Raw genomic sequence first — 21,637 nt, forward strand, 5'->3', positions numbered from 1 at the left:
CGGGGAGGGGTCTGAGCCGCGCTGGGAGGGGATTGGGAGGAGGCGGGGGTTGCGGGGGGGTTGGGGGTCGTTTCCGAGGGGGGCGGTCTGTGGGGCGGGACTCGCAGTGAGGACCCCGCAGGTCGGCACGCACGAGGAGCTGCTGCGGCGCGGCGGGCTGTACGCGCAGCTGATGCGGCAGCAGGCGGCGGAGCGGCGCGGAGCGGAATAAACGGCGGAACCGAGCGGGGCGTGTGCTGAGCTGCGCGGCGTCGGGAGCAGGGGGAGGGGGCGGGGTACGGCCGGGCTGTGGGGAGGGGAACCCCATAGGAGCGGGGAGGTGGGGTTGGCGATGTGGATGGGGGCAGTTGGGAACGGTGGAGTTCCACGCCGCTTTGCGGCACCGCCGGGGTGGGGGTCGCGCATTGTGCCCCCACAGCCCCGCGTTGTGCCCCCGCACCAAAGCTGCCCTTCTCGGGAGAGGATCGCCGTCCCCAGCGGTGGTCCCGGAGCCGCTACGCCATCCGCTGCCGCATCTCCCCCGTCCCAGTCCCTTCCCCGCTGGGCACGGCGGTACCGGAACCTCCCGAGCACCCGGGTGGGGATGCGGGCAGTGGTGCCCCGAGCGGAGGCAGCGGGACCCCAACCCGCGAGGGGACCGGCACCGGGCTCTGCGGCAGCGGGACCCACGGGTCGCCCCGTCTCCGCTCCCGGGTGGGGACGGGTTCGGTGCCTCTGGGGGGCCCCCTGGAGCCCCTCTGCTCCAAGCCGGGGACGACGCGTAGGGACGGGGCTGCGCCCCCACCCCTCCCGTCATCGCCGCCCGGGGGGGCGGGAGGAGCCCGGCGCGGCCCCTCCCGGAGCTCCCACCCCGCACCCCCGGCGGAAGGCGGCGGACCGGGGAAGGGAGGGTGGGCACCGCGCCCCCGCTGCGGGAAACCCGCGGGCAGCGCAGCCGCAACCGCATCCCGGTGGCCGCGGGCGCTCCGGGGCCGGGTTTGGGGCCGGGGCGGTCCCTCCCGCGGCGATGGGGCGGGGGCGAGCGGCAGCATGAGGGGCGGCGGGGAGGGCGCGGGGGGCGCGGAGCCGCGGTCGCGGCTGCGGGCGTTCGCTTCCAGCTCGTCGCTGCACGGCATCAGCCACATCTTCGCGTACGGAGCGGCGCTGCGCAGGGCGCTGTGGGGCGCCTTCTTCCTGGGCGCGCTGGGGCTGCTGCTGCTGGTGTGCGCCGAGCGCGTCGCCTATTTCCTCACCTACCCGCACGTCACCAAACTGGACGAGGTGGCCGCGCACAACCTCACCTTCCCGGCCATCACCATCTGCAACCTCAACGAGTTCCGCTTCTCCAAGATCACCCGCAACGATATGTACCACGTGGGAGAGCTGCTGGCGCTGCTCAACGAGCGCTACGAGATCAGCAACCCGCAGCTGGCCGAGCCCGCCGTGCTGGCCGCGCTGCGCGACAAGGCCAACTTCAAGAACTTCAAGGCCAAACCCTTCAGCATGGCCGAGTTCTACAACCGCACCGGCCACGACCTGGCCGACATGCTGCTGCAGTGCTCCTTCCGCGGCGCCGGCTGCTCCGCACGCAACTTCAGCGTGGTGAGTGTGGGGCCCGGCAGCGCCGCTGTGGGGCTGGGCAGGCGGGACGCGGCGCTGGAGGGTGCTGGTGAGCTCCGGTCCCATCCCTCCCATTGCGTTTGAGCGCGGCGCCATTTGGCCCCGCGGGGCCCCTGCGGGCTCCGTGCCCGTCTCTCCCGTCACACCCCGCCGGTGGTTTGGGTGCTGGGTGCCATCCGGCACTGCCCCCATCCTGTGCCCATCCCCAGGTTTTGCACTGTGCCAACGCTGCTCCACTCCCTGTGTCCCCTCTGCTGCCACCCCTCCCGGTGCTGGCGCTGCCTGCCTGCTGCTGGACGCTGTGTGTGTGCCGAAGGGCCACACTGTGACCCCACTGCCACACGCTGCTCTGCGTTGGGGCACCAATGCTAGGGGTCCCACTCGTGGCCACGGGTGTCACCCAGGACACAGGGGGATTTGGTACTGGAGGGCTGTGGGTTGCTCCATCCCCATCGCCCCCATTGAACCCCACTGGCGGTTTGGGTGCTGGGTGCCATCCGGCGGTGCCCCCACCCACCTGCAGGTGCTGGGCTCTGTGCCTCTGCTCAGCCCCCAAAGCTCTGCCTGCACTCAGGGTCCCACAGCTCCAGTCCCCGTGGCTCTGTGCCCCCTCTGCTGCCGCCCCAGAGAGCGGCCATCCCCTCCATGCCATTGCCCCCCACCCACCACCATGCCCCACAGTGTGCCAGAGGTTCTGTGTGTGCTGAAGGGCCACACCGTGGCCGTGCTCTGCCCCCAGGGACGGGCACTGGGACCCTTAGTTCTGTGTGGGGACACGGGGATGGTGGGCACAGGGCACAAACACCCCACAGAGGCATTCAGTGGGGCAGCACCGTGTCCTGCACTGCACGACCCCCATCACAGCAGCTGGCAGACGTGCAATCAGAGCAGCAGCCAGCACGAGGCTCTCAGAGCAGGAAATGATCTCCGTGTGAGTGACCCCCCCCCCCGGGGCTGGGAGCTGAGCCGGGCTCCCACCGCCCGTTCCCCTGTGCCAACGCACTCAGGGCTGCTGCTCTCTGCCTCCCCCGGGTTCCAGAGTGCAGCAGAACACGTGGAGCCCTGGAGGCAGGACTTCCATAGGGCACATGGCCGTGCCCTCCTCCCCCCCCAACCTCTGTGTGCGACTCAATGGCCAAAAGCAAGGCGCGGTGCTGAGCAGGGTGAGCTGGGCCCTGAGCTGGGCCGGGCTCTGTTACGGTGACAAAGGCTGTGCCACGTGCTCCCCACATGTGGCAGATGTCCCAGCCCGGGCCGGGTCCGCGGCCACTCGGTGGGACGTGCGTGGGGCTCCCGGTGTGGGGTGGGTGAGGCTCGGTGCGGGGGCACATCCCCGTCCCCCCCTCCCGCGGTCCCTGGCGCATCCTGGTGCTGGGCCGCCGGTTGCCATGGCAGCCACCTCCCCGCGCGATGGGCAGCGTTGCCATGGGAACCGCTCCCCTCTTTGGGAGCTCCATTGCCGCAGCAGCCGCTCCCTCCCCTCCCCCCATGTGGGGCAGGACGGGGGCACGGGGGGGGGCGCGCGGCCACGTGCGGCTCCGGGCTGACGGCTGGGCTGCCAACAGCCCCCGGTGCTGCCCCTATAGGAGGGCCGCCGGGTGCTCCGCGGGGTCCCTCGCCCCACGGCACGGGGTCAGGACGGCGTTTTGGGGCCGATACGGCGCTAAGAACCGGCAGCGGGGCCGGGGCTTTCGGTGCCGGGATCCTCGGATGCCGCCGTTCCGCTCCGCGCGCGCCGGGGTCCCGCCGGACGTCGGTGCCGGCTGAGCGCCGCCGCGCTTTGCGCCCGCTCACGCGTCCCCGCGTCCCCGAGTCCCCGCGGCTCGGCCCGAAGGCCGATCCCCCCGCAGAGCCGTGCCGCAGGACTCCCGGCGCACCGTGGCGGCGGTGCCGGGTACTGGCGCTCGCGGCGCCCCCGGGCTGGCGGCCTTCGCCCGCTCCTGCTCCCGCACGGCCTGCGGCACGTCTTCGCGCCCGGCGCTGCCACCCCGCACCGCCTGCTGTGGGCCGGAGCCTTCGCGGCCTCGCCGGGCGCCTTCCTGCCGCCGCAGTCGGGGGAGCGCACGGGGCGTTACGGCGCGTAGCCCCGCATCGCCGCGCTGGACGAGGCCGAGAGCCGCGCTCTCGCCTTCCCCGCCGTCCCCCTCCGCAACCACAACCGCGCCCGGCGCTCGCGGCTCACCGCCGCCGACGTGCTCTGGTCGGGAGCCGAGCTGCCGGCCGCGCCGCGACTTTTCCCGCTACCTGCGGGCTCTGCGGCGGCCCCACGACCTCCGTGGGTTCTTCCCCGTCAAGAGCTACGAGCCGGCTGCCTTCTACCGGCGCGCCGGGAGTGCGGCCCTGAGAACTTCGCCGCCGTGAGTGCAACCACCGGCACCGGCACCGGCGCGGCCACCGCTGCTACGGCCCTGCTGTGCGCCGCTCGGCCCCGCACCAGCCCTGCTCCCATCCCCATCCGCCCTGAGCGGGGTTGGGCGGGAGGTGGGGATGGGCAGCTTTGGGGTGACGGCACGTGCGGGAGGTGCAGCGCCGGCACGGCTATGGGACGTGGTGCCGCCTGCCTCTCTGCCTCCCAGCACCCACGGCACCGTGTGGGACGGTTCCTCTTCCCCGCCTGCACCTGTGGCGATGCTGCAACGTGGGGCTGCGGCGCCGGGTTCCCGGGAGCCCCGCACGGCGGTGTCCAGCCGCACCCCGCAGCGAGGGCACGGCGCTATGGGGCTGCCGGTGGGGAAAGGCGCCTCCCTGCCCCACCGCGCCCTGCTCCGCCTCACCGCCTCACAGCAGCCGCTCCTGTCCCACCCCGCAGATCTTCACCCGCCTGGGCAAGTGCTACACCTTCAACTCGGGGCAGCCGGGCACGGAGCTGCTGACCACGCTGCAGGGCGGCGCGGGAAACGGGCTGGAGCTGATGCTCAACATCCAGCAGGAGGAATACCTGCCCGTCTGGGGGGACACGGGTGAGGCGGCCGCCCCGCGGGGAGGGGAGCGCGACGCGCCGCCCCGCGCAGCCCCAGACCCGCGCTGCTTGCAGACGAGACGTCGTACGAGGCGGGGGTGAAGGTGCAGATCCACAGCCAGCAGGAGCCGCCCTTCATCGACCAGCTGGGCTTCGGCGTGGCACCCGGCTTCCAGACCTTCGTGTCGTGCCAGCAGCAGCGGGTATCCGGCGCCGAGGTGGCGCGGCACGGCACGGCACGGCACGGGGGGTGGCACGGGGGGCAGCCGGCGCCGCGTGTTTTCCTTAGCCAAGCCGGCAGCTGGTGTATCTGCCACCGCCCTGGGGGGACTGCAAGGCCACCCCCATCGAGTCCGACTTCTTCACCAACTACAGCCTCACCGCCTGCCGCCTGGACTGCGAGACGCGCTACCTGGCCGAGAACTGCAACTGCCGCATGGTGCACATGCCCGGTGAGCGGGGCCGGGGGTCGGGAAGGGGGTCGGCCCCCCCCGCGCCCCACGAGCGCCGCGTCCCCCCGTAGGCAACGCCAACGTCTGCACGCCGGAGCAGTACAAGGAGTGCGCCGACCCCGCGCTGGGTACGTGTGGGGCACGATAGGAGCGGGAGGGGGAGGCGGGGGGCGGGGGGGGGGGGGGACGGCCGCGACACCGCCGTCCCCCGGCGCAGATTTCCTGGTGAAGAAGGACAGCGAGTACTGCGCGTGCCGCACGCCCTGCGACACCGTGCGCTACGGGAAAGAGCTTTCCATGGTGAAGATCCCCAGCAAAGCCTCCGCGCGGTACCTCGCCAAGAAGTTCAACAAGACCGAGCAATACATCGCGTGAGTGGGGTTTGGGGCGGTGGGGGGCGGCCATGGACCCCCGGCACGGCACGGCACGGCACTGCACGGCACGGCACGGCACGGCCCCCGCGGCGCTGCTGTGCGCCTGGCACGCTGCAGAACAGCATGGCATAGACTCACAGAACGGCCTGGGTTGCAAAGCAGCACGGTGCTCATCCAGCTCCAACCCCTGCTGTGTGCAGGTCACCAACCAGCAGCCCAGGCTGCCCAGAGCCACATCCAGCCTGGCCTTGAATGCCTGCAGGGATGGGGCATCCACAGCCTCCTTGGGCAGCCTGTGCCAGTGCCTCACCGCCATCTGAGCAGCGCAGCCCCGCATGGCACAGCTCTCCTGATGCACCAATGCACGCTTTGCCACATGGCACGGCACTGCACGGCACGGCACTGCACGGCACAGCACTGCATGGCACAGCACTGCATGGCACGGCACTGCACTGCACAGCCCAACCCCCAGCACGCACAGAGCACTCAGCCCCCCCGCACGGCACACCGCAGCGCGGCGCAGCCCCCCCCCCACCTCGGCACTCCCCGCCCCGCTCCCACCCCCCGCAGGGACAACGTGCTGGTGCTGGACATCTTCTTTGAGGCGCTCAACTACGAGATGATCGAGCAGAAGAAGGCGTACGAGGTGGCGGGGCTGCTGGGGGACATCGGGGGGCAGATGGGGCTCTTCATCGGCGCCAGCCTGCTGACCATCCTGGAGATCTTCGACTACCTGTACGAGGTGAGCCGCGCCCCCGCGCGGGGGGCCGGGCCCGCCGGGGGGGGGGGCGGCGGCCCCGGCGCCCCCCAGGTGTTCCGGGACAAACTCGTCGGCTTCTACAAGGACAAGAAGCGGATGCGGCGCGGCAGCGGCACCACCCTGGTAACCCCCCCGGCCCCCCCCACCTCATCCCACCCATCGCCGCCCATCACCGCTCATCATCTCCTCTCCGTCCGCCCGCCCACCAGGAGCATCCCGCCGTGCCGGGCAGCCCCGCCGCCTCGCTCCCACCCAGGTAGACACGTGGGGAGCCGGGGGGTGCGGGGCAAAGACGGCGGCGGGGACCCCCACGGCCGCTCATCCCCGCCTTCACCCGTGGGGCGGCCGCGTCGCCCCCGCCACGCATCCTCCCCCCCCCCCCTCCCCGGGCGCGGCGGCAGGGCGGGCCGCCTCCTGCATCACCGCTCCGGGCTCGCGGCTCACGGGGACGCCCAGCACGGCACAGCCTGGAGCTCCGGCTTCGCGTGACCCCACGGGGCGGCGGCGGGACGGGACGGGAAGCGGCCCAGGAGCTCGGCCGCCCCGCTGACCGCCCCTCCGCGCTGCAGAACGCCCCTCGGGCCCCGCGCGGCCACGCGGACGGTGTCACCTTCGCCCCGCTCCTGCTACCTCGTCACTCGGCTGTAGGCGCCCCGAGGAATTCTCCTACCGAGGGGTCCGGCCCCACACCCCCGGCCGGCCGGGGGGTCCGCTGGGGAGCAGCCCCTGCCCTGGGACGGAAGCCAGGTGCCGGGGGGCTGCAAGGTCTCCGCTCCGCATCCCCGCATGCGCTGCTCGTCCCCGCGCCCTGCTGTACGTCGCGCCTCGCACCAATAAAGCCCTGCCCCACACGGCCGGCTCCGAGGGGGGACGCGGCTGGCGCAGCCCATAGCGGCACAAGGGAAGGAGGCAGCGTGGGGGGAGGGAAGCTCTTTATATCGGTAACAAAGACGCGTCGCAGCCACGGACAGCGCGGTCGGGAAACGGGCGACCCCTGGGGCCAGCTCCGGGGGACCCCGACCGCCACCAGGGCTGGGGGGGCTGCAGGGCCCGGCCCCCCATCCTACAGCTACACCGGCACGGGGGGGCACGGCTCGGCCGCGGCTCGGCACGCGGGCAGCCCGGGGCGGTGCTGGGTTAAAATCCTAATAAATAGCGGGTGGGGGGGTGGGGGGGGGGGGCCCGGGGGGGTGGGGCCCGCCCCCCCCCCCCCCCCCCCCTGCTGCCCCCACGGCTCCACGTGGGTTTTTAGGGGGGGCAGAAGTCCGTGAAGTAGGGGTGCTGCAGGGCCTCCTCCGCCGATATCCGCTGCACCGGGTTGCACTTCAGCAGGTTCTGGGGACGGCACGGGGGCGATGCTGAGGGCCCCACAGCAGCCCCCTCCCCACGGCGGGATACAGGAACGCCCCCCGGCACCCCGGCTCACCTGCAGCAGGTCCCGGCCGGTGGCGTTCAGCTTGGGCACCACGTTGACCAGGGAGGTGGTGGCGGGGTACATGGGGTAGGGCTGGGAATGGTCATGAGCGCCCGGCCCTGCGCTGCCCCCCCCTGCCCCACCGTGCCCCCCGAGCCTCACCTTGTAGTCAGGCAGCTTGGCCATGGCTGGCCACTGCTCCTCCGTGGGGGTGCCCAGCAGCGTGCGGGGCTGTCAAGGGCCACGGGGAGCTGCGGGACGCGCGGGGCCCCGCGAGGCTTCGCCCTCACCCCTCTCCCCCCCCGGTAACAGCGGCTCCCAAAGGATATCTGAAGATCCTCTTCAGCTGGTCGTCCACGTCGTTCCCCGGGAAGAGCGGCCGCCCCGCGTTGGCCAGCTCTGTGCAGGGATGGCGTGAGGCCCCCATGGCCGCCCCGCGCGTCCCGCAGCCCCCCGGCCCCACGGCTACCTGCAAAGATGCAGCCGGCCGACCACATGTCGATGGAGGTGGAGTACAGCTTGGCACCAAACAGCACGTCGGGGGGGCGGTACCACAGCGTGACGACCTGCGTGGGGCAGAAGGGGCAGAAGGGGCAGAAGGGATGCTTGGGGAGGACCGGGACCCCTGGGTGCATCCAGCAGCCCCCTCCTCACCTCTGCTGAGTAGCAGCGCACCGGGATGCCAAAGGCCCGCGCCAGGCCGAAGTCTGCCAGCTTCAGCTCCCCATTCTGCAGTGAGACAAAGGGGTCAGGGGCTGAGGGAGCACCAAGGGGACCCCAAGGGGCAAAGGGGGGCCTGGTGTGAGCCCCCAGCCCAGAACTCACCCTGTTAATGAGGAGGTTCTGCGGCTTCAGGTCCCTGTGCAGGACGTTGCGGCTGTGGCAGAACGCGAGGCCCTTCAGCAGCTGGTACATGAAGGACTGAGGAGAGCACAGCCCAGAATCAGCACAGCACCACTGCCACCACCACCCCAAAATGACAGCATCACAGAATGGCCTGGGTTGGAAGGGACCCCAAGGATCACAAAGCTCCAACCCCCTGTTGCCACTGCATCAAGTACTAGGTTAGGTTGTGCAGGGCCCCATCCAACCTGGCCTCCAACACCTCCACGGATGGACGGGGCATCACAGCCTCTCTGGGCAGCTGTTCCAGCCCCTCACCGCTCTCACAGCACACAACTTCCCCTCACATCCAACCTCCAGCTGCCCTCCCTCAGCTCCAAACCATTTCCCTCGTCCTGCTGCCATCTCCCCTTTCCAAGAGCTGACTCCCCTCCTGGCTGCAGGCTCCCTTTAGGCACTGCAGGCTGCACTGAGGTCACCCCGCAGCTTCTCTTCTCCATGCTCAACAAGCCCAGCTCCCTCAGCCTGTCTTTGTAGGGAGGTGCTGCAGCCCTCTGAGCATCTTTATGGCTCCTCTGGACCCTCTCCAACAGCTCCCTGTCTTTCTTGTACTGGGGGCCCCAGACCTGGGCACAGTGCTGCAGATGGGGCCCCACGAGGGCAGAGCAGAGAGGGAAAGAGAGAAGAGAGGGCTGTGCCCCCCACACCCCGCACCTTCACGATCTCAGGGTCCAGATCCCCGTTGCAGCTGTCGAAATACTTCTTGAGGTCCTGCGGGGGGGGGAGGCGGCCATGAGGGCACGGCTGGAGGAGACCCGGGGCCGCAGCGCCCCGCTCACCTGGTCGCAGAACTCAAAGACCAGCGTCAGCTTCTTGTCGCTGTGCAGCACGTCGTGCAGCCTGCGGGGAGCGGCGTCAGCAGCGGGCCGGCGCCGAGCAGGGAGCACCGCCCGCAGGCCTCACCTGACGATGTTTTTGTGCTTCAGCTCCTTCAGCAGGCAGATCTCCCGCAGCGCCGAGCTGGGAACGCCCTGCGGGACGGCACGGCTCGGCTCGGCTCGGCCCGGCGGGGCTCGGCGCGGCCCGGCCCCACGCAGCTCCCCTCACCTCGTCGTCATCGTCCAGCCGCACTCGCTTCAGCGCCACGATCTCGTGCGTCTCCCGGTTCTTGGCCTTGAACACCGTCCCGTAGGTGCCTGCGGGCGGGCGGCCGAGTCAGAGGCGCAGCGCTGACGGGACACACCGATAACGGCGCCCCGCCTCCAACCGGCCCCGGTCGCCGCCCCTCCCGCCCCGCTGTCCCGGCCCGGTTCCGGCCGCACCTTCCCCGATCTTCTCCAGTTTCTCGTACTTCTGCATCGCTCCGCTCCGCTCCGGGCCCAGCGCCCCGGCCCCGCCTCTTCCGCCACACCTCCCGGCAGCTCCTCGACTTCCGCCAAACCTCCCGGTCACCCCGGAAGTCCCGCCCCTTCCGCTACACCCCAGTAGCCCCGCCCCGGACGCGCCCATTCTGTGACCACGCCCTCGTGCTCTGTCCCGCCCCTGCCTTGGCCCCGCCCCTATCGGTCCCTCCCTCCCTTGGCCCCGCCCACTCCACTCATCCGGCCGGCGGTTCGATCCCCGCCGCCGCCGCCGGGCGGTTCCGGGTGCGGTTCCGGGTTCGGTGTTCGCTCCCCGCTCCTGCGCGGGGCTGTGCCCGTTTGGGCTTCCGGAATCCGCCCCGCTCCACCCGGCCCCGCCCCGCCGAGCCTCCCGCCGCGCCCGGAGCCCCGGTAAGAGACGAAGGCGGGACGGTGCGGGGCTCGGTGCCCCGGCTCCGCGGGGCCAACCCGGCACACGGCACGGGCGGCCCCGCTCTGCCCGCCATGGTGGTGCTCGGGTGCGGGACGGGGGATGCGGGGGAGCACAACCGGGACTCCGTTCGGTGCGGGCGGAGCGGACCCTCGGGGCCGTTCCACGGCTCCGGGCGGCCCACCGGGCACGGAGATGCGCTTTCGCTCTTTGCGGGGCACCGGGAGCACTTCCTCCATTCCTCCCACCCCCCCTCCCGCAGGACTCGGGGGGGCGGTGCCGGCGGGGCTGCGGGGGGGCGGGCGGCGCTCCTTACACAGCACCGCTATTAAAGCTGGGCCGCCCCCCGCTCCGAACCGGGCTGTGACCCCGACCCGCCCCCCCCCCCCCTTCCCAGCCGGGAGAGCCCCCCGGCCGTGCCCCCCCCGCCGCACGGAGGTGTGGCCGCGGCGGAGCGCTTCGGAGTTGGCACCGCCGCCGTTGGGATGGAACAAAGCGCTCCGCCGCGCTCCGTCGCCGCCACTCTTCTTCCGCGCGTACCGCTATAAGAGCCCCGCGGGGCGGAGAGGGGCGCGGACGGACCGACGGACGGCGGCGGCCAAAGCCCCGGAACCGCGGAGATACCGCGGGGCGATGGGGTGAGTGGGGCTGAGCCGCGGCTCCGTTCCGCGTCCCCGTAGGGGGATTCGGGTTCGGTCCCGCGGGGGCGCGGCGCGGCGCCGTGATTCATTTCCTGGCCCCGACGGCTTTGAGGTCACCGCGGGGCGGGCGATATTTTTGGTGGCGGTTTCTGAAGTTGCAGCGCGCAGCACAAAACCCCGCGGGGCTGAGCCCGGGGGCGGCGGCGCCGATCCATCCCGCGGTCACCGCCACGGGAAGGGGCGGCGGTGGCACCGGGACCGCGCGGAGCCGCGGGTGAGCCGGGCCGGGACGTGGCGGTGTGCCCGGCTCCTCGCTCTGCCGGCACGCCGGGGCACTCCGAGCCGCTCCGTGCCGCACCGGCGGCACCGGATGTGGGGATGGGCGCCGGCGGCCCCCAAGGGGGTGGATGGATGTGAAGAGCTCCGTGTCGGCGCCTGGCGAGCAGCGGGGCAGCTGTGGGACTCTCAGCTTCTCCCTGTCTCCTGGGCACCAATGTGTGCAAAACAACAGCGTGAGCCTGGGGCGTGTGTGGTGCTCATGGGGACGGCGCTCACACGGCAGTGGTGCACGCACACGGATGGCGCACCTGAAGATGCTTCTTGTGAGCGTGCTGCCCACAGGGCCTCGCTGCGGGTCTCCAGCAGGACGATTGCAGGTGCTGTGCCCACGTGGCGCTGCCGGCCGCGGGTCCCCTCGCTGCGTGCCGCTCCGCTCCCCGGTGCGGTGCCGTGGCTGTGCGGGCGCAGCGGTGCCGCAGCCCCGTCGGGGCGCGGTGCGGCGGCCGGGACGGTGCCCTGTAATCGTCTTAGGCGGGATCAGGCGGGCAGGTCGAGGCTGGCCCCAGGAATGCATGGCAGCGCGGGGCGGGGGCAGCAGAGCCGGCTCACGCACAGGCGCTAATCGGAGCCAGGAGGTAATTAATGGAGCGCGGCGGTGTTGGCAGCGCTATCTCCCTATCGCGGACCTGCCCTGCTTATCTGGATTGGTCCCGCAAACAAGAGCCCATTGTGCCGCGCCGAGAGCCTGGGAAAGGCGGCACACGGGGGGGCGCCGCACCCCCTGCGTGCTCCTCACCTGGGCTGGGGGCTCCGGGAAGCCCCCTGACTCAGCCTGCACGCGGTTCCTCTCCTGGCATGGAGCGAGAGGTTCCTCTTCTGCCCCTCTGTGCTCACGGTGACTCAGTCGCCACTCTGGCACCGGCGTCGTCACCGTTTCCAGCGGGGTCACCCGAGGAGGCCGTGTTCCCTGCACGGCTGCGGTGGCACTGCCGAATTGATGGCTCTGGTTGGGGGTTGGCGGCAGCGGGTGCCCGCGGGGGTGGTGGCGCCCGTGGATGTTCCCGTGATGTTCCCGTTGGTGTTCCTATGGATGTTGTCCCCGTGGATGTCCCCACGGCTGTACTCACAGAGGTCCCCGTGGATTTGCTCAGGGACGCCCCGCGGCGGTCCCTACGTTATTACCCACAGTGGAGCCCCGGGCAGCCCGGCTCGGCTCTGCGCAGCCCAGCAGGTGTTCAGGAGGCTGCAACCCGTGCAGCGAAGCAGCAGCTGCGGTGCCTGCAGGGAGCAGCTGGTGCAGGGGTTGGGCTCCAGAGCCCGACTGCAGCCAATGCTTTTGGAATGGGACGGAAGCGCGGTGTGGCAGGCACAGCAGTGCTTATCTGTGCCGTGCCTGCCCGTGCCGATGGGCACAGCGTCAGGAAAACTCCTGGGAAGAGCGGGATTTGGAGGCCGTCCGGCACACGGCGGTGAGGGGGGCGATGACGGGCACCCATGTGAGGCGCGGTCATCCCTGCGCCCGGTCTGTGCCGTCACATGAGGCCACCTCCGGCCGCAATAACCGCAGCTCCGAGGGCTCCGCCGCACACACGGAGCTGCCCGGGGCAGGTGGGGGCCGCGGGGGGGACCGGCGCCGTCCGTGGCGCCCAGCGGGGGGGCTGGGGCTGGGTGCGCGGTCGGGGTCGCGCCGCGGCGCTGGGCCCCATCCAAGCTCCGCTCTCCGGCGTTGCTCTTGGCCGCCGCCCCGACGCTCGGCCCCGCGGCCAACACAAACCCTGCCGGAGCCGTCCGCGGGGCGCAGCCCGCAGCGCTGTTTTCTTTCCCTCCCCGGCCCCGGGTCAGCCCGAGGCGACGCCGACCGCGGCTCCGGGCCGGCACCGGGAGACCCGCACCGACCCCGCCGTGCCCCGCAGGTTATGCTGCGCCCACACCGCCCTCTGAGCCCCCGCGAGAAGGAGAAGGGCTGAGCTGCGCCCGACGGCACCATGAGCCGCTCCCCGGTGTCCTCCGAGCTGCACCACATCGTCTCCTCCGCCTTCGAGAGCGTGAGTGCACACACGGGGCGGCGGGGAGAGGGGCGGAGGCGCAGCGTGGGGGCACGGCACCGCCGGTACGGCGCGGCACGGCGTGCGTCAGCGCGGCATTGAGGGGGGCGGCACGGCACGGCATGGCACGGGGCAGCGGGGGTCAGCGTGGCGCAGCACATGGCGTGGCACGGCGTGGCACAGCACGGCACGTGGCGCTGCGCAGCCCTCCCATGCACCCCAGGGTTGCCATCCGGGCACACGGCACCTGCCCCGGTGCGGTTATGGGGCAGCACCGTGAGGCTGAGCCGTGGGGCCGGGGTACCCTCAGGTGCCGGCTGTGCCGATGCCGTGCCGGGTGCTCAGCTCGGCGGGTTTATGGACCGCAGTTGTTTGGTTAACGATTAACCCCTCGCCGTCCCCGTACCGTGGCTGCGTTGGTGGCACGTGACCGGGGATGGGTCTGTGGTTGGCACAGCTCTGCGCCCCTTCCCTGCCACTGTGCCACCATGGATTTCCTCCTGCACATCGCGGTAAGGCGCTGCTCCGCACCCCGCACCGCCCGACCGCGCTGTCCTGCAGGTGACAGAGTGCAGGGGGCTTTGCGGCATCGCCCACCCGGTGTGGGGATGGCACAGCGCCGGCGTCCCGGCCCGGCGGGGTGGGTTTGCTGGGGGGTCCTCGGTGTAACCGCAGCCGGAGCTCAGCGCTGGGGCAGGGGATGTGGTGGGGGGGGGTGTCCTGAGGAGGGCTGTGGGATCCGGCGCTGTGACACCGCCCGTGGGGCGCAGGCGGGGTGCACGCCGGTGGGGATGGCAAGGGGAGTCATGGAGCAGCAAAGGGAAGAGGGCTGGGAGGAGGCTGGGGGGGCTCTGGGCTGGAGGGGGGGTCGGCTCCTGGGAACTCTTTGGGGCCACCCCGGTCCTCAGTGGTGGTCTGGGGGGTGACCGTGTGGCAGAGAGGACACTGCTGGAGGTGGGGGCTGCCGTCGTGGGGGGCTCCCGAGCTGTGGGGCGGGGCGCCAGCGGCACCCCCGCACCCCCCGGCTGCGGGGGGCGGCCCTACAGCCGTGCCACCCCCTCCGCGGGGTCGTCCCTGGGGAGACCTTGGGGGGGAAGGGAACGGGCGGTGCCGAGGGGTTCGACAGCGCAAACCCCGAGCGGGATCCGGGCACGGCCGGGGGCAGAGCCGCGTTCCGGAGGGCCGCGCACCGCCCGGGGGGGCGCATTCCGGCGGCGCCGCGCATAGCACAGCCCGGGGAGGAGAGGGGAGGGGAGGGGGGGGGGGGCCGGGATGCTGCTGCGCTGCGCTGCCCTCTGCGCTGTCACCTTGAGGCAGTGCGGGGCGGCTCCGCGGGTGTTTGCCGAGGGGGGGGGACGGAGCCGCCGCCCCCCGCGCCGCCCCCCCCCCACCGCCGTGACCTTCCGATAAAGCGCCGCGAGCGCTGCGGAGGGAGAGGGCTCCGCCATGACTCAGGTACGGCCCGCACCCCGCATCCGCAATCAAATCCCATCCCGCACCCCGCCCCCATATCCCGCGTCCGCGCCCACACCCGCACCCTGCAGCTGGCAGCCGTCCCGGGGCGGTGCGGGCGCAGGGAGGTGACACGGGGGTGTGGGGCGCGGAGCCGGGGGGACGCGGGGCGCGGGGCCGCGTCCTTCGGGTGCGGGGTCCTGGGGCTGCGCAGGGCGGCTGCGCCCGGGGCTGCCGCGGTGCTATGCGGGATGCGCGCGCCGTGCGGTGCCGCGGGGGCGTGCGGGGCGTCCGTGTCCGGGGTGGCACGGGGGAGGGCTGCGTCCAGGAGTGCGGTGAGGGTGGCGGACCGAGGGTGCCACGGGGGTGACCGTGCCATGAGGGAGTGCGGGATGTCCGTTCCCCGCGGTGCCGCAGGGCCGTGGCGGCGTCCGCACCGTACGGAGCCGTGGCACGCACCCGGCCCGGCCCAGCCCCGCCCCGTCCCGTCCGCAGCCCGAGCCGCCCGCGCCGGGCCCCGCTTCGCCACCGCTGGCTGAGGAAGAGGAGAAGGACCTGAACAAGGCGCTGGGCGTGGAGCGCTTCGAGGAGATCCTCAGCGACGCGCACCCGCGCAGCGTGGAGGAGCCGGGGCGCATCTACGGAGAGGAGGACTTCGAGTGTGAGTGGGGTACGGGGCGCGGGGGGGGGGGCGCGGGGCGGGGACGGCCACCCCAACACCCGCGCCACCCCGCAGACCACCGGCAGTCCTCGCTGCACATCCACCACCCCCTGTCCGCGCATCTGCCTCCTGACGCGCGCCGCAAGAAAGGGGCCCCCAAAAAGGGCAGGAAGAAGCGCGGGCGAGCGGCCGCCCCCGGGGAGAATCCTCCCATCGAGGAGGGGGAGGAGGATGAGGAGGAAGCGTGCGACACCGAGACGGAGCGCTCGGCCGAGGAGCTGCGGGGCGGCCCCGCCGAGGGGGTGCAGGTAGGGGCGGCGCGGGGCCGCGGGGCGCGGGGCCGCTCCTGGCCGTGCCACGCCTCTCGGTGCAGTTCTTCCTGCAGGAGGACGAGGTGACCGAGCGCCGTGTGGAGGAGCCTCCGGCCCCCCCGGCGCCACCCGGCCCCACGGCGGAGCCCCACGGAGCCCCGGCCCCCCCCGGCAGCCAGGTGAGTGGAGGCTGTGCCGCGCCCCGCGGCTGTGCGCAGCGCCGGGTCCTGTGCCACGGGCTGTGCGGGATGGCTGCACCGCGGTGCCACGGGCTCCGTGTGTTGCAGCCCCAGCGCCGAGGAGGGCCGTGCAGCCGAGGGCAGCGCCGTTCCCGAGGATGGCGGCTCCCCCGGGCGCCCCGCGGGCAGGGCGCAGCCCGGGCACCGCAGCTACAACCTGCACGAGCGGCGCCGCATCGGCAGCATGACGGGCGCGGAGCAGGCGCAGTACCAGAAAGTGCCCACGGATGAATCGGAGGCGCAGACGTTGGCATCGGCCGACCTCGACTACATGAAGAGTGCGTGCGGCGCCCGTGCCCCGGGGGTGGTGGGGTCCGGGGGGCCCGGAGCGGTGCGCGGAGCGAGCGAGGCCTCGTGCGGGGACGCGGGGCCGGGCGCGTGGAGCGGGAAGCGGCGGCGGCGCCTCCCCAGAGCGCCCCGTAGTCGCGGCTCGGAGCCCTCCGGCACCGCGTGCTCCGCGACGACGCTTCCCGGAGCGGCCGCCCTCGCGCTGGCGGTGCCCGGGCTCTCCTCCCCGCTGCCCGCCCCGTCCCGCGGGGCTGCGCCCGCCACCCTCGCCCACCCGCCCGCCGCTTCCCCTTGCCGCAGGTCACCGCTTCGAGGACGTGCCCGGCGTGCGGCGGCACCTGGTGCGGAAGAGCGCCAAGGCGCAGGTGGTGCACGTCGGTAAGGAGCACCGTGAGCAGAGCGCGCGGCCGCGCAGGTCGGACCGGCAGCCCCACGAGGTGGGTTGTACCGGGACGGGGGTCCCGGGGGGGGGGTCCGCCCCGCGTCGTGCTGCGGGGCACCCACCGAACCGCGCCGCCGCAGGTGTTCGTGGAGCTGAACGAGCTGGTGCTGGACAAGAACCAGGAGCTGCAGTGGAAGGAGACGGCGCGCTGGATCAAGTTTGAGGAGGACGTGGAGGAGGAGACGGACCGCTGGGGGAAACCTCACGTGGCCTCGCTGTCCTTCCGCAGCCTGCTGGAGCTGCGCAAGACGCTGTCCCACGGTACGGCGCGGGGCCGACCCCCGGGGGTGCGCGCAGGGGGGTCCCCGCTCAGCCCGCTGCCCCCCAGGCGCCGTGCTGCTGGATCTGGACCAGAAGACGCTGCCTGGCGTGGCCCACCAGGTGGTGGAGCAGATGGTCATCACCGACCAGATCCGGGCTGAGGACCGCGCCAACGTGCTGCGTGCGCTGCTGCTCAAGCACAGGTGGGTGCGGGGCCGGGGCCGCGCGGCGCTGGGAGGCGCCGGCCCGGGCGCTTGGCTTCCGCACGCAGCTCTGTGCCCGTCTGCAGCCACCCGAGCGACGAGAAGGAGTTCTCGTTCCCCCGGAACATCTCAGCCGGCAGCCTGGGCTCGCTGCTGGTGCACCACCACAGCACCAACCACGTGGCTGAGGGCGGTGAGCCGGCTGTCACCGAGCCCCTCATCGCCGGGCACGGTGCTGAGCACGACACGCGCGTGGACGTGGAGCGGGAGGTGAGCAGCCCTTCCTCCCCCCCCTGGCCGCTGCTCCTCATCCTCGGGCACCGCTGACCCCGTGCCCGCAGCGTGAGGTCCCGCCCCCTGCGCCCCCCGCCGGCATCACCCGCTCCAAGTCCAAGCACGAGCTGAAGCTGCTGGAGAAGATCCCCGACGACGCCGAGGCCACCGTGGTTCTCGTGGGTACGGAGGGGTGGTGGGAGGGGGGGGGTTGTGTGCTGTGCACCCCATGGCGCCCCGTGCTGAGCGCTGCGCCCCGCAGGCTGCGTGGAGTTCCTGGACCAGCCCACCATGGCCTTCGTGCGGCTGCAGGAGGCGGTGGAGCTGGACTCGGTGCTGGAGGTGCCCGTCCCCGTGCGCTTCCTGTTCGTGCTGCTGGGCCCTAGCAGCACCCACATGGATTACCATGAGATCGGGCGCTCCATCTCCACCCTCATGTCCGACAAGGTGGGTGCCACCGCCCGCAGCGCCATCCCTGTGCCCCGTTTCCATTCCCATCCCTGTGCCCTGTTCCCACTCCTGTCCCCCCTGGCCGCCGGTGCCCAGCAGCCCGCCCTGACCCCTCTGCCCGCAGCAATTCCACGAGGCCGCCTACCTGGCGGACGACCGGCACGACCTGCTGACGGCCATCAACGAGTTCCTGGACTGCAGCGTGGTGCTGCCGCCCTCCGAGGTGCAGGGCGAGGAGCTGCTGCGCAGCGTCGCACATTTCCAGCGTGAGATGCTGAAGAAACGCGAGGAGCAGGAGAGGAGGCTGCTGCTGGAGCCCAAATCCCCCGAGGAGAAAGGTGGGCTGGGGCACGGCGGGGCAGGCGTGGGGTGGCCGGGGCCAACCGTCCATCTGTCCGTCCATCCGGGTGCAGCGCTGCTGAAGCTGAAGGTGGCTGAGGATGAGGATGAGGACGATCCATTGCGGCGCACGGGGCGGCCCTTTGGGGGGCTGATCCGGGACGTGCGGCGCCGATACCCCCATTACCTGAGCGACTTCAGGGACGCCCTGAACCCGCAGTGCATCGCCGCCGTCATCTTCATCTACTTCGCCGCGCTGTCCCCGGCCATCACCTTCGGGGGGCTGCTGGGTGAGCACAGGCGTGGGGTGCATCCGGATGGGGCAGCGCTGTGTGGGGATGGAGCAGAGCGCCCTATGGAGCTGTGCAGGGCGCCCTATGGAGCTGTGCAGGGCGCCCTATGGAGCTGTGCAGAGCGCTGCGCGGCACGGAGGAGTGCGGTGCGTAGTGAGGGGCCTTGGCCCAACCCCACGGGCCTTTTCTGACCCCGTGCTTTCCGCAGGGGAGAAGACGCACGGCCTGATCGGGGTGTCAGAGCTGATCATCTCCACGTCGCTGCAGGGCGTGCTGTTCTGCCTGCTGGGTGCGCAGCCCCTGCTCATCATTGGCTTCTCGGGGCCGCTGCTCGTCTTCGAGGAGGCCTTCTTCACGGTGGGCAGGGGCTGCTCCCGGCTGTGGGGTCCCTATGGCCGCCCCCGCTCACCCCGTCTGTGCTGCAGTTCTGCACATCCAATGGGCTGGAGTACCTGGTGGGGCGCGTGTGGATCGGCTTCTGGCTCATTCTGATCGTGCTGCTGATGGTGGCCTGCGAGGGCAGCTTCCTGGTGCGCTTCGTCTCGCGCTTCACCCAGGAGATCTTTTCCTTCCTCATCTCCCTCATCTTCATCTACGAGACCTTCTCCAAGCTGGGCAAGGTGAGCTGTGGGTGCTGCGGGTGCTGTGGGTGCTGCAGGGCCGGGATGCTCCTGACGCCCCGCACTGCACAGATCTTCCAGGAGCACCCCCTGCACGGCTGCACTCAGCCCAACGGCACGGTGTGGAGCAACGGCACCGCGGCACCCAACGGCACGGCGCAGCGCGAGGCCACCAAGGTGACGGGGCAGCCCAACACGGCGCTGCTCTCCCTGGTGCTCATGGCCGGCACCTTCTTCATCGCCTTCTTCCTGCGCAAGTTCAAGAACAGCCGCTTCTTCCCTGGACGGGTGCGTGGGGCAGGCGGGACGGCGGCGTGGGCACGGGGTGAGCCCGGCTTTGGGGGCACAGAGAGCCCAAGGGTGGTCGGGGGGTTCGGGGCCGGGCTGACTCTGTCCTTCCAACAGATCCGGCGCCTCATCGGGGACTTCGGGGTGCCCATCGCCATCCTGGTGATGGTTCTGGTGGACTACAGCATCCGTGACACCTACACGCAGGTCAGCGCCCAGGACCCCCACGTGCTCCCCCGGCCCCTCAGGGGATGCTGCCCCCCGGTATCTGGGCCTGGAGCCCTTTGGGTTGGGCCCTGCTGGGGTCCCTGGTGTGGGATGGGGGCAGCCCTCTCCCCGTGGGAGCCGGTGACCCCACAGCCTCCTGCGCCCTGCAGAAGCTGAGCGTGCCCAGCGGGTTCTCGGTGACGGCGCCCGATAAGCGGGGCTGGGTGATCAACCCACTGGGCGAGAGGAGCGACTTCCCGGTGTGGATGATGGTGGCCAGCGGCCTCCCCGCCGTCCTCGTCTTCATCCTCATCTTCATGGAGACGCAGATCACCACGTGAGCGCAGCGGGGCCGGGCTGGGACGTGCACAGGGCTGGGAGCGCCGTGCCGAGCTGCGCCGTGCCGTGCTGCGCTCGTCGGGCCAAACTGTGCTGTGCTGAGCTACGCTGAGCCATTCCAAGCTGTGCTGTGCCCTGCTCTGCTCTGCCGCGCCGTGCCAAACCGTGCCATGCCGTGCCATGCTGAGCCATGCCCGCCTGGGCCATGCTGAGCCGTGCCTCATAGTGCTGAGCCTTGCCAAACTGCCATTCCATGTCAGGACAACCCGTGCTGTGCCATACCGTGCTGACCCTTGCCAAACTGTGCCGTGCCATCCTAAGCTATGCCATGCCGAGCCATTCTAAGCTGTGCCGTGCCGTGCTGAGCCGTGCCCACCCGCGCTGAGCTGAGCGCCGCCAACAGTCCGCCCTTGTGCCCAGGCTGATCATCAGCAAGAAGGAGCGGATGCTGCAGAAGGGCTCTGGGTTCCACCTCGACCTGCTGCTCATCGTGGCCATGGGAGGATTCTTCGCTCTCTTCGGGCTGCCCTGGCTCGCCGCCGCCACCGTGCGCTCCGTCACGCACGCCAACGCCCTCACCGTCATGAGCAAGGCGGTGGCGCCGGGGGACAAACCCAAGATCCAGGAGGTGAAGGAGCAGCGCGTCACCGGGCTGCTGGTGGCCGTGCTCGTCGGTAGGTGCCTGCCGGGACGTGGCCGCGGGGCTCCGCCGTTTCCTCCTTGCACGCCACTGCCGACCCTCCCCCCCCGTCCTTAGGGCTGTCCATCGTCATCGGGGAGTTGCTGCGCCAGATCCCGCTGGCTGTGCTCTTCGGGATCTTCCTCTATATGGGCGTCACCTCCCTGAACGGCATCCAGTTCTACGAGCGCCTGCAGCTGCTGCTGATGCCCCCCAAGCACCACCCCGATGTCCCCTATGTCAAAAAGGTCGGAGGGTCCCGGGGCCGCTCTGGGGGTGGGAGAGGCCGTGCCCTGCCGGGGGGGGGGGCCGAAGCCTCAGCCGGGGCCGCGGCAGGGCTGGGTGGAGCGGGGCGCCTCGCTTAGGGCCGCAGTGCGGGCTGCGGGAGCCACGCGGCAGGGAGGGGCGCAGGACGGGGGGAGGGGGGACGCAGGGTCCCGCGCGCCCTGACGCCCGCCCCCATGCAGGTACGCACGCTGCGCATGCACCTCTTCACCGGGCTGCAGCTGGCATGCTTGGCCGTGCTCTGGGCCGTCATGTCCACCGTGGCCTCCCTGGCCTTCCCCTTCATCCTCATCCTCACCGTGCCACTCCGCATGTGCCTGCTGAGCCGCATCTTCACCGACCGCGAGATGAAGTGTGTAAGTACCCGCCCGGCTCTGGGGGGCGCCGGGCGCAGCCCCCGCCGCCTCTCACCCCGCACCTCCCCAGCTGGATGCGGACGAAGCCGAGCCGATCCTGGACGAACGGGAAGGCGTGGATGAGTACAACGAGATGCCGATGCCGGTTTGAGCCCCGCGGCCAGACAGCGCGCCGGGCACGGCCGGCTCCCCACGCACGACCTTGCCCGGCACCCCGCGCCTTCGGGGCTCCGCCAAAGAGAAGCCGCCCCGCAGCCCAGCCGGCCCCGCTCGCCTCCGCCGCGCGGTCGGGGGTCCCTCGGCCGCGTCCCGACCGTGCCGTGGGGCGGAGCCCCCCCACCGCCACCCTGCAGCGCCGCAGGTCCGCGCCCCGCCCCGGCCCCGCGCTCCCACCCGACGATCAGGTGTTTCCAGAACCCCGCTCTTCTTTAACGGGGTGACCCCGATGGCAATAAACGGCGTTACGAGCGCGGTGGGCTGAGGGGAGCTGAGCC

At 71.8% G+C, this 21,637-nt stretch overlaps 3 protein-coding genes across 3 annotated transcripts; 2 read left to right on the forward strand and 1 right to left on the reverse strand.

The window, feature by feature from the left end:
• The first annotated feature begins 337 nt into the window (after positions 1–337).
• LOC122193306 (acid-sensing ion channel 1C-like) lies at positions 338–6,823 on the forward strand. The gene is given in 16 exon segments (XM_042894050.1): positions 338–409; positions 412–517; positions 520–573; positions 576–635; positions 638–761; positions 763–983; positions 986–1,581; positions 4,409–4,559; positions 4,634–4,761; positions 4,860–5,010; positions 5,082–5,138; positions 5,228–5,381; positions 5,955–6,126; positions 6,196–6,267; positions 6,354–6,400; positions 6,714–6,823. Coding segments are annotated over 16 exon segments (2,244 nt in total). The 3' UTR covers positions 6,793–6,823.
• A 534-nt stretch (positions 6,824–7,357) lies between these two features.
• CDK5 (cyclin dependent kinase 5) lies at positions 7,358–9,832 on the reverse strand. Its single transcript, XM_042894047.1, has 12 exons — positions 9,724–9,832; positions 9,509–9,597; positions 9,365–9,432; positions 9,241–9,301; positions 9,116–9,172; positions 8,384–8,479; positions 8,213–8,287; positions 8,028–8,124; positions 7,888–7,957; positions 7,721–7,781; positions 7,571–7,651; positions 7,358–7,479 (listed from the first exon to the last, which is right to left on the reverse strand). The coding sequence occupies exons 1-12, from the start codon at positions 9,758–9,760 to the stop codon at positions 7,393–7,395; spliced, it is 879 nt and encodes a 292-aa protein (XP_042749981.1). The 5' UTR covers positions 9,761–9,832; the 3' UTR covers positions 7,358–7,392.
• A 192-nt stretch (positions 9,833–10,024) lies between these two features.
• SLC4A2 (solute carrier family 4 member 2) lies at positions 10,025–21,378 on the forward strand. The gene is made up of 23 exons (XM_042894051.1): positions 10,025–10,173; positions 13,026–13,157; positions 15,105–15,270; positions 15,346–15,578; positions 15,644–15,760; positions 15,882–16,098; positions 16,409–16,545; positions 16,631–16,811; positions 16,879–17,014; positions 17,101–17,284; positions 17,356–17,470; positions 17,550–17,734; positions 17,862–18,075; positions 18,151–18,366; positions 18,578–18,726; positions 18,795–18,989; positions 19,062–19,277; positions 19,395–19,484; positions 19,655–19,821; positions 20,244–20,497; positions 20,581–20,750; positions 20,970–21,143; positions 21,214–21,378. The coding sequence occupies exons 2-23, from the start codon at positions 13,098–13,100 to the stop codon at positions 21,292–21,294; spliced, it is 3,657 nt and encodes a 1,218-aa protein (XP_042749985.1). The 5' UTR covers positions 10,025–10,173; positions 13,026–13,097; the 3' UTR covers positions 21,295–21,378.
• The last annotated feature ends 259 nt before the right edge of the window (positions 21,379–21,637 follow it).

Source organism: Lagopus leucura, unplaced genomic scaffold (genome assembly GCF_019238085.1).
Source record: "Lagopus leucura isolate 7727_CA_CO unplaced genomic scaffold, USGS_WTPT01 35050-0_obj-0_obj, whole genome shotgun sequence".
Lineage (NCBI taxonomy): Eukaryota > Metazoa > Chordata > Aves > Galliformes > Phasianidae > Lagopus > Lagopus leucura.

Excerpts from the sequence above, each read along its gene's own strand:
- CDK5 (XM_042894047.1), bottom strand. The coding sequence starts at position 9,760 with ATGCAGAAGTACGAGAAACTGGAGAAGATCGGGGAAG. Across the intron at positions 9,433-9,508 it reads GGCTGGACGATGACGACGAG|GGCGTTCCCAGCTCGGCGCT; the intron begins GTGAGGGGAGCT and ends GCCGTCCCGCAG. Across the intron at positions 8,480-9,115 it reads TGGACCCTGAGATCGTGAAG|TCCTTCATGTACCAGCTGCT; the intron begins GTGCGGGGTGTG and ends TGCTCTCCTCAG.
- SLC4A2 (XM_042894051.1), top strand. The coding sequence starts at position 13,098 with ATGAGCCGCTCCCCGGTGTCCTCCGAGCTGCACCACATCGTCTCCTCC. Across the intron at positions 19,485-19,654 it reads TCCGTGACACCTACACGCAG|AAGCTGAGCGTGCCCAGCGG; the intron begins GTCAGCGCCCAG and ends TGCGCCCTGCAG. Across the intron at positions 21,144-21,213 it reads CCGACCGCGAGATGAAGTGT|CTGGATGCGGACGAAGCCGA; the intron begins GTAAGTACCCGC and ends GCACCTCCCCAG.